The sequence below is a fragment of the Stomoxys calcitrans genome, chromosome 4 (genome assembly GCF_963082655.1).
Source record: "Stomoxys calcitrans chromosome 4, idStoCalc2.1, whole genome shotgun sequence".
NCBI lineage: Eukaryota > Metazoa > Arthropoda > Insecta > Diptera > Muscidae > Stomoxys > Stomoxys calcitrans.
Window position 1 is genome coordinate 12,435,602 of NC_081555.1, and position 11,660 is coordinate 12,447,261.

The 11,660-nt window shown below is 38.3% G+C and overlaps 1 protein-coding gene across 1 annotated transcript in view; it reads left to right on the forward strand.

Moving 5' to 3' along the window:
• Positions 1 to 6,961: 6,961 nt before the first annotated feature.
• LOC131996718 (uncharacterized) overlaps positions 6,962 to 11,660 on the forward strand; it is a 64,987-nt gene continuing 60,288 nt past the window's right edge. The window contains exon 1 of the mRNA XM_059366515.1: positions 6,962 to 8,206. Within this exon, the coding sequence (XP_059222498.1) occupies positions 6,962 to 8,206 (1,245 nt within the window). The remainder of the gene's footprint in view (positions 8,207 to 11,660) is intronic.

The following is an 11,660-nucleotide window of genomic DNA, read 5'->3' on the forward strand; positions in this document are numbered from 1 at the left end:
AGACTCGTACCGGGGAATTCGAGAAGGACCATAGAGTGGCCTGCTATGGGGTCACAGGGGCACTGAGATCCACACCGCAAGCAGGCCTGGAGGCAATGCTGGATATGCAGCCCATTGAGGCCCATATTCGCAACTGCGCCACCAAGGTCCCGCTTAGGATGAGGGAGCTCGGCAGAGTGAAGTAGCACAGCTGCGGCCACAGTTCAATTCTGTTTGTTTTGGGTGCGGAGGGTAAACTGAGGAGCATCTCCGACTACCTGGCACAGGTACCGAGAGGGATAAGGGCTTGCAGGATTCTTTTCCCTGGGAGGGGTGAATGAAGGGCGAATGCCGTGTTTGAGTAGGATGAGACTTCGATCTTCACTGATGGCTCCAAGATGGAATCATTGAGTGGATTTTGGGGTATACCCCGAAGCACTCAATATAGGCATGTCTTTGAGACAGCCGTACGATATTTCAGGCAAAGGTCTGCGCCATTACAGTAACCCCAAGAAAAATTTTGCTCTCGGAGCTCAGGATATATGTAAACAGTATGGCTATGCTCAAGGCCTTGGGGTAGAGGACGGTGAGGTTGAGATGCCTGGCGAATTGCTTGGGATACCGGTATAGGCTACGAGTGCACGATGTGACGCTGACATAGGTTCCCGGACATAAAGGGATTTCAGGGCCCTTATGTCCGGGAACCCATGTCAGCGTCACATCGTGGACTCGTAGCCTATACAGGTATTCCAAGCAATCCGCCAGGCATCTCAACCCCGCCGTCCTCGATCCCAAGGCCTTGAGCGCTGCCATACTGTCCACAAAAATCCTAAGCTCCGAGGGCTGTTAATCCCTTAGCAGAATTTCTCATGCGGCTGCTGTCAAGGCCTTGGAATCGAGGACGGTGAGGTCGAGATGCCTGGCGGATTGCTTGGAATACCTGTATAGGCTCCGAGTCCACGATGTAACGCTGACATTGGTTCCCGGACATAAGGGCCCTGAAATCCCCTTATGTCCGGGAACCCATGTCAGCGTCACATCGTGGACTCGTAGCCTATACAGGTATTCCAAGCAAGCCACCACGCATCTCAACCTCGCCGTCCTCGACCCCAAAGCCCTGAGCGCTGCAATACTGTCCACAAAAATAGGCTCCGAGGGCTGTTAATCCCTTAGCAGAATTTCTCATGCGGCTGTTGTCATGGCTTTGGAATCGAGGACAGCGAGGTCGAGATGCGTGGCGGATTGCTTGGGATACCGGTATAGGCTACAAGTCCACGATGTAACGCTGACATTGGTTCCCGGACATAAGGGCCCTCAAATCCCCTTGTGTCCGGGAACCCATGTCAGCGTCACATCGAGGACTCGTAGCCTATCTCGGGATTTCAAGGAATCCGCCAGGCATTTCAACCTCGCCATCCTCGACCCCAAGGCCTTGAGCGCTGCCATACTGTCCACAAAAATCCTAAGCTCTGGGGGCTGTTAATCCCTTAGCAGAATTTCTCATGCGGCTGCTGTCATGGCTTTGGAATCGAGGACGGTGAGGTCGAGATGCCTGGCGGATTGCTTGGAATACCTGTATAGGCTACGAGTCCACGATGTGACGCTGACATGGGTTTCCGGACATAATGGGATTTCAGGGCCCTTATGTCCGGGAACCAATGCTAGCGTCACATCGAGGACTCGTAGCCTATCTCGGGATTTCAAGCAATCCACCAGGCATTTCAACCTCGCCGTCCTCGACCCCAAGGCCTTGAGCGCTGCCATACTGTCCACAAAAATCCTAAGCTCCGTGGGCTGTTAATCCCTTAGCAACATTTTTCTTGCGGAATGAGGTGGCGGATGAATGAGCCAAGCGGGGTTCGACTGCGCCGGCCGAATCAGTCACCAGTCTTGCCTACTTGCCTTTTGTCGCGCTACTGGACACAGTAGAAGAGATGGCCAAAGCGGCGTCGGTGGCATTATGGGACTCGGAGGATGGTTGCCGGACTACTAGGGCACTCTGGCCTGTATCTGATCGGAGGAGGACGAATGAGTTACGGACGTTCGATAAGAGATCGATGAGGACCTTAACACCAACGCATGGCGGGCGCGCATAGGAATACCGCACAATGACTTCTGCAGGAGTTTAATGAGGATGGGGGGCCTTGATGAGTATGAGAAAGAGACTATCGACCACTTGTCATGTTCATGCCCGGATCTGCAGGGACGCAACCTCTCCTTTTTGGGGAGCTGATTCTTCTGCGATCTGGGTGATCTTGCGAATGTAGCTCTGGGAGGTCTCCTGAGATTTGTTGATGAGACGGTAGGGTTCCGACGGGAGGTGCCATAAGCTCAGGCGAAGGCACATACGTGCTGTTGTAGAGAAGGACGTTTCACCCCCCGCTCTGGTTCTCCTTTCTTGCTGTTTCTTTTCTTCGTGTATTACTTTTGGATACGTTCCGAGGACTCACATCTTCTATTTCTTTTTTTTTCTTTTCCTTCTTTATAGGGTATCACAGTGGGCCACGGAGTACAGCCGAGTGAGCTCTCCTATGGTGGGCAACCCATTCAACCTAACCTAACTTTACCAGTAAACTTTATGGGAAAACAGATCACATATGCAGATTTGGCAAAGCGATCAACATTTCGTAATGGTAATGTTACCAACTTAAAAGGCTTGACAAGGAAACTCCCAACCACATGGGTCTGTGAAATTTTGCACACCAACTCGCTGACAGCTCCAACTAGAGTTTTCTCTACTTGTTGTCAAACGCCAGCTTTTTTACCAATTTTTTCGATGTAATAACCACAGTGCTGCGGCTCATCTGCTTATTTTTAGAAAATTTTGTTTAACCATCTTTGACAAACTCTTAACGTAAACAATTTTAAATCAATTTAGACATAATCAGTCACCAGGCTTTTATTATAACACCTTATATGGTTAGTTAGTAGTTAAGGTTAAAGCACATTCTTGATTTGTTCTTTCTGTTCATGAGTCTCTATCATGATACAATCGCATATAGAAACTTAAGCTTCAACTTGCATGTTTGACACCAATCAAAAATATGTTGGTGTCAACAGAATTATTCCAATATGATAATAGGGACATAACATTAGTATGTCAGGCAATTGCTGATTGCTTGTACAGCAATACGTGTTAAATGTTACTTGTCATACCGTTTTTGTCAGCATATAAGGATATTAACTACATTTGGTAAAGATTGTTGCGAATATTCAGTAAAAAAAAAAAATTTCAAATATTACGAAAATTTTTTATGCTTTTATAAATTTTTTATAATAAAAAAATTAACTGCACTTTCTTTAAAAATTGAGAAAATACATTTCAATTGAATTATTATTTATTTTTTAAATAAATTAATTTTTTTTCTTATTCTACATACACCTTAATAAATTCCATGAAAATCACAAGTTGCTGAAGTCTATAACAGACTGTTAAAATGATCAAACATAACCTCACCTAGATCAAAGGGGACAGAGTGTCAACGTTTGGAAAGAGAAATGGACATACTGATGACATAAAGATGGAGAGACGGATGGAGGGATAGACAAAAAAAAAGAGACAGACGGAGGGACAGACAGAAAGACGGACAGACAGGCGGAGGGACAGACAAAGACACAGACAGACGGACAGATAGACAGACAGACGGACAGACAGACGGACAGACAAACGGACAGACAGACGGACAGAGAGACGGACAGAGAGACAGACAGGCGGACAGAGAGACAGACAGACAAACAGACGGACAGAGACTGGCGGACAGACAGACGGACAAACAGACAGACAAACAAACGGACACACAGGCGGACAAACAGACAGGCGGACAGAGAGACAGGCAGGCGGACAGGTGGACAAACAGACGGACAGAGACTGGCGGACAGACAGACGGACAAACAGACAGACAAACAAACGGACACACAGGCGGACAAACAGACAGGCGGACAAACAGACAGACAGACAAGCAGACAAACAGACAGGCGGACAAATAGACAGGCGGACAAACAGATGGACAAACTGACAGACAAATGAAAAGACAGGCCGACAAACAGACAGTCTGACAGAATGACAGATAGACGTACAGGACAGGCAGACAGATACGTGTCCGACATCCGCCATAGGTCGCAGCATGTTGGAGTCCATCATGATGAACAAGCGGTTAATAGTATACAATATAAAGGGTGATTTTTTAGCTATTATCTTTTTGGCATGTTGAAGTCCATCATGATGAACAAGCGGTTAAGAGCAGACAATATAAAGGATGATCTTTTATCTATTATCTTTTTGGAAAAACGAAAGGCTTGTAATTTATCTCCAGAAGGGGAATCGAAAAACAATCCAAAATCATTCAAAATGAATAACGAACAAAAAGTTTCCGATATAAATGTTGCCAGTTTAAAAACAATTATAAGAGAATGTAACGAAGAGGTTTTGGGACGAATTACATCGCTCAGTGAAGAAGTAAATCATTTGAAAGTGATCAATGATGGTTTGGCGCATGAAATGGAGGTTCTTAAAACAGAAAATAATATGCTTAAGAGACGTTTAAATGAGTTGGAAAACAACATAAAAGGAAAAAACTTAATTTTCAGAGGTCTTAACTCTCAACAAACCAATATTGGCGAAATACAAAAGATATGTCAGCAAGTATTAAAAGTGGAAATAGAGAAAGGAGTGAAATCGGTAAAAACATTGTACCAACGAAATGGATCGGCAGCAGTGGTGGTAGAATTTGAAACTGAAAGCGATGTTGAACTTATTCTGTCGAAAACGAGCTACTTAAAAGGAAGGCAAATATATATCGAACGGGATCTAAATGCAGAGCGAAGATTGGACAAGATCATTATGATAAAATTGAGAAGACAATTGATCGATTTCAGCAAGAAACACCAGGTGAAAGTAAGAGATGACAGGATTAAGGTTGCTGATAAATGGTTTAAGTGGAATTCGGAGAAAAGACTGGTATGCGGTCCATGCAATGCGGTCAATGTTATGGGAGAACTGTATGGAGAAGATTTTAACCTGAATTTAAAATATGATATTATAAAAAACTCGTTAAATTTAAAAAACTAGATAATTGTAATAAATTCAATTCAAATAATTTCATATCGATAAGTAATAATATAGTATTAAGTAAACTAGCAAAAAAAACTTTCAAAATGTTATCATACAATGTTCATGGTCTTAGGAGCAAGTGTCTCTATCCGGATTTCTTTGAATATGTTAGGAGCTTTGATATATTTGCATTAATTGAGACTCACGTTGTAGAGAGTGAAACAGAGGGATGGAAAAAATATTTCAATGATTTCAACTTATATTGGCTGAACGCAGAACGAAATCATACATATGGCAGAGCTAGTGGTGGAATTCTATGTGGAGTGAATAGAAGTCTACAAAAAATTGGAATAAATCACGAATACCAGCGAAAGGATAACATAAATATTATAAAAATTAAATCTCCAGAAACAAGTTTTGTATTCGTCCCGGTTTATATAAGAGGAGAAAAGTGGTCAAGCGAATTCGAAGTTGTGAAGGAGGTTTTTAAAAACTTATCAGAAAGTAATATTATCCTGGCAGGAGATATGAATGTCCGCATAGGAAACCTTCAACAGAATCATGAAAATTGTTTGCTAAAAGAATTTACGGCCGGTAAAGAAATAAGGCAGTCAAAGGATTTCGTAGTAAACTCAAAAGGCAAAAAATTTGTGGAATTTTGTGAAGATAACGGATTGCTAGTATTAAATGGCAGAACTATAGGTGATGTGGAAGGACACTATACATTTGTAAGCAATATAGGTAACTCGGTCAACGATATTGTGGCAATGACATACGAAGGACTGAGAATGATAGAAAGATTCGAAGTGGAGGAGAAAATATGGTCAGACCATTTACCATTGAAACTAGAAATTAAATGCCCACACACGACAAGTGATATAATTCCCCTAAATCTGCTACCAAAATTACAGTGGGGAAAACAAAACGAAAGATATGAGCGAAAGTTGAATCGGAATCTTTGTATAGCAAAAAATAATGGTGAAATAAACAGTTTAAAGGATCTAACGGACATCATACACAAATCGGCGATAAAATCCAACATATTTAATAAACCTAAAAAATACAAGTCAAATTGGTTCAACTCGAAATGTGAAAAAGCTCGTATAGATGCATTTAAACACCTTAATATTTACAGAAAAGCCAGCACACAAAGTAACAAAAGAAGTTATTTAGAAGTGGTAAGCATTTACAAAAAAACATGCAAAGAGCGGAAGAAGGAGTATGCAAGAGAATTAGAAAGGCAACTTTTAAATACTGTCGATGCAAAACAGTGGTGGAAAATCGCAAAGCAGATAAGGGGCCAGAGTACGGAGATAGGGGCAAATATTTCGGCTCAAGAATTTAAAACATACTTTGATATGCTCTTAAACCAGCAACAATTTGCAAATGATATTCAGTATGCGCCAATGTATCGAACCGACCATGAACTGGATAAAAATATCGAGGTCTTTGAAATTACCGAAGTGCTGAAGAAGACAAAGGAAAACAAGGCACCAGGTATAGACAGAGTGCCATATGAGTTCTTAAAAAATGCATCCCAGGAATTTCTAGCGGAATTGGCCAATCAGTATAACGAAATGTTTAACACAAGTCGTGTAGATAGTACAATGGAAGAATCGGTAATATTCCCCATCCACAAAAAAGGAGATCTTAATATAACAAGCAATTATAGAGGGATAACCTTTATGAATTCTTCTGCCAAAGTTCTTATGGGAATTTTAAATAATCGTATAAAGCAGTGGACAGAAAGCAATAACATTTTAAATGAATTTCAAGCAGGCTTCCGATCAGGATATTCGACGGTAGACAATATATATAATTTAGCCTCAATTGTTCACCTAAAACTTGATGAGAAAAAGAAAGTCTGTTGATGATTTTTCGGCGGCTTTTGATATGATTTCACGAAACCTGATGTTTTTTAAACTTCATAGCATGGGGATTTCAACAAAAGTAGTTAATTTGATTGAAAAAATATACAGAAATACTAGGTCGGTGGTATGGACTGGAAAAGACGTATCAGAGCATTTCTATACTTACACTGGAGTACGACAAGGATGTTTATTGTCACCATTGTTATTTACCTTGTATCTAAATGATCTGCACGACGGGCTAGAAGGTGGAGTGCTGATTGATGAATTAAATATTCGTGTGTTATTGTATGCTGATGACATAGTGATTTTAGCGGAAGATAGAGAAGTATTGCAAAAAATGATAAAGAACTTGGAAAATTATTGCATCCAGTGGAATATGGTTGTAAATTTGGCAAAATCAAAGATAATGGTCTTCCGAAATGGAGGTAGACTATCGACAAATGAAAAATGGATATATCACAATCAAGAAATCGAAATCGTGAATGAATATATTTATTTAGGGGTCACATTAACACCAAAAATGACCTTCACAAAACATGTCGAGGCCAGAAATATAAAATCGAAAACGTGCATAAATGCTACCTGGAAGGAACTTATAAATAAGCCACAGATATCACTAATAGCAAAATGGAAAATCTTTCAAAGCGTATGTAGAACGACACAGTCTTATGCGGCACAAGTGTGGGGATTTGGATGGTTCGATGAAGTTGATAAGCTACAGAGATACTTCTTAAAAAGGGTATTGAGGCAACCAGATTCACTGCCAAACTACATTTTATCATTAGAAACAGATGTACAGGACAATCACTTCTACACTCTAAAGCTTCACTTGGATTATGTTGGAACTACGTTATTTAAATATGAAACCCGAAGATTACCACATATACTGTCCTCCAAAATATGGGAGAAAAGAATATTTTGGGCAAAGACCATAGAAACCTTGGCGTATCAAGTAAATATTTCAACATCTAATATAGATATAAATACGCAGGAATGGATAAGAGAAATGGACGATATGTCAAATAAGCTAAAAATACAGAACTATAGACAAAAAAGACGGAGTGCAAATGCCAGCGAAACCAGATTTTACCGTTTTCTGAATCCAGAGGTTGGAATAGAGTATATGGCCAATAGTAGGAATTTGGATCAGATTTCTATTTTAATGAGAACAAGAGCCGATGTACTCCCTTTAAATGGAAACTACCATGGAAATGAAGAAACAAAGCTATGTACTCTCTGCAATACACGTGAAGTCGAGAATATGCAACATTTCATTGCCAAATGTCCAATATTATGTGAAATTAGAGTGAGGTTTTTAGGAAGCACATATTTAGAAGAAAGAGAACTTATAAATATTTTAAATGGGTATATGGAAGATGGATGGGAGAAGCTATACAATTATGTCCGAATGGCATTAAGATATAGAAAGAATATAATTCAAGAACAATTTTGAAAAAAAAAACCCAACTATTTTATAGAATTATAGTTAATTTAACAGAATTTTAAATATCGGTTATTGACAGACAACTTTCTAAGTTATTGTCATAAATACATATTCTATTTTGTTATATTTAATATATACTATGTATTAGAAGTTTTGAATTGTAATGATGATAGAAAACAAAATAAAATAATAAAATAAATAAAATAAAAAAATTATCTTTTTGGCAACACTAGTTTAAATAGTTCACGCACGTGAGCAATATTAGTCCAAATCGGACGTACAGGGTGGCTGATGAAAGCCGCTACCAAAAAAAAATGTAATAACTTTTTTTCTATTTAATAATAATAATTTAATAATTAATTTAATTAATTAATTAATTAATTTAATTAATAATAATTTAATAATTAATTTAATAATTTAATTTAACATGAATAAAAGAAAAATGTATTCCATACACCGAAAAAAAAATGTAGCAATATTCATCATTGTAGCAATATTCATCAGCCACCCTGTATATATACATGGAAGCTATATCCAAATCTGAACTGATTTCGACCAAACTTCATGGATATTCTGGTAGTCGTGGAGAAAAGCGTTGTGCGAAATTTTGGCAAGATGGGTCAATAAATGCGCTTGCAGTGGTTCTGGAAATGAAAACCGGGCTATATATATATATATATGACAGCTATATCTAAAACTGAACCGATTTCTATGAAATTCACCTGTAATACTAAGGGTCATAAGAAAGTTTTTCCTGCCAAATTTCGAGAGAATCGGTAGTTTTATTGCAATATTTCTCAAAATCGGATGAACATATATATGGCAGCTATATCTAAATCTGAACCGATTTCTATGAAATTAACTAGAGAAGTCGAGAGTCAAAAGAGAATCCTTTCTGCCAAATTTCGAGAGAATTGGTTTATAAATGATCGTTTTATTGCAATATTTCTCAAAATCGGATGAACATATATATGACAGCTATATCTAAATCTGAACCGATATTTATGAAATTTACCAGAAATGTTGGGAGTGAAGAGAAAATTCTTCCTGCCAAATTTCGATAGAATCGGCTAACAAATGACCACATTATAGCAATATTAGTCCAAATCGGACGAACATATATATGGAAGCTATATCCAAATCTGAACTGATTTCGACCAAACTTCATAGATATTCTGGTAGTCGTAGAAGAAAGCGTTTCACGAAATTTTGGCAAGATGGGTCAATAAATGCTCCTACAATGACTCAAAAAGTGAAAATCGGGCTATATACATATATGACAGCTATATCTAAATCTGAACCGATTTCTATGAAATTCACCAGTAATGACGAGAATCATAAGAAAATCCTTCTTGGCAAATCTCGAGAGAATCGGTTAATAAATGAGAATTTTGTTGCAATATTTCTCAAAATCGAATGAAAATATAAATGGCAGCTATATCTAAATCGGAACCGATTTTTATGAAATTAACCAGAAATGTCATGAGTCATGGAAAAATCCCTCCTGCCAAATTTCGATAGAATCGGCTAACAAATGACCACATTATAGCAATATTAGTCCAAATCGGACGAACATATATATGGAAGCTATATCTTAATCTGAACTGATTTCGACCAAACTTCATAGATATTCTGGTAGTCGTGGAGAAAAGCGTTGTGCGAAATTTTGGCAAGATGTGTCAATAAATGCGCTCGCAGTGGCTCTAGAAGTGGAAATCGGGCGATGACCACATTATTGCAATATTAGTCCAAATCGGACGTATATATACAAGGGATCTATATCCAAATCTGAACTGATTTCGACCAAACTTCATAGATATTCTGGTAGTCGTAGAAGAAAGCGTTTTACGAAATTTTGGCAAGATGGGTCAATAAATGCTCCTGCAATGACTCAAAAAGTGAAAATCGGGCTATATACATATATTGCAGCTATATCCAAATCTGAACCGATATCTATGAAATTCAGCAGTAATACTAAGGGTCATGAAAAAGTTCTTCCTGCCGAGTTTCGAGAGAATTGGTTAATAAATAAGCATTTTATTGCAATATTTCTCAAAATCGGATGAACATATATATGACAGCTATATCTAAATCTGAACCGATTTCTATGATATTACCCAGAAATGTCAAGAGTTAGGAGAAAATCCTTCCTGCCAAATTTCGATAGCATCGGTTAACAAAGAACCAAATTATTGCAATATTAGTCCAAATCGGACGAACATATATATGGGAGCTATATCCAAATCTGAACCGATTTCGACCAAACTTCTTAGATATTCTGGTACTCGTCTGGGAAAGCGTTCTTTGAAATTTTGGCAAGATGGGTCAATAAATGCGCTTGCAGTGGCTCTAGGAGTGGAAATCGGGCGATATACATATATGACAGCTATATCTAAATCTGAACCGATTTTTACTAGTAATGACGAGAGTGAAGAGAAAATCCTTCCTGCTAAATTTCGACAGAATCGGTTAACAAATGACTATTTTATTGCATTATTACTGCAAATCGGACGAACATATATGTGAGAGCTATATCCAAATCTGAACCGATTTTATCCAATTTCAATAGACTTCGTCTCTAGGCCGCAAAACATGCCTGTGCCAAATTTGAAGACGATCGGATGAAAATTGCGACGTGTAGTGTGTACACAAATTAACATGGACAGACCAAGTCTCACAGACGGACAGACATGCGGACAGACAGACAGACATGCGGACACACAGACAGACGGGCAGACAGACATGCGGACACACAGACAGACGGACATAACTAAACCGATTCAGAAAGTGATTCTGAGTTGATCGGTATACTTATCACTGGGTCTATCTCTCCTCCTTCTGGCTGTTACAAACAAATTCACCAAGTTATAATACCCTGTGCCACAGTAGTGGTGTAGGGTATAAAAATGTGTTTTCATGGAATTTATTAAAGCATAGATATAAATTTTTTTTTACTATTTTTTTTTTCAATATTCTTCTAATATTTCTTGTAATAAAAAAATTATGGTTACTTACATTTCTCAGCAATTTTTGAAAGATTCTTTTTTCCAAAAATTTTGACTTCTAGAGGATTTCAATGTATGTGTGCGTAATTGTAAGAGCTGTCAAATGTTTTTTTTTTCTTTTTCCTTTGTTACAATTGTTTGATTTCAGCAAATTTTTAAAAAAAAGATTTTTTTTCACAATTTCATTGCAAAATATGACAAAAGCTTCTACATTTTGTTTTTGGTGATTTTTTTTCCGTTTTATAATTGGATTGTTATGGAATCATATTTATTTTCTTTTTTTTATAAAAATTATTAATTTTATAAAATTT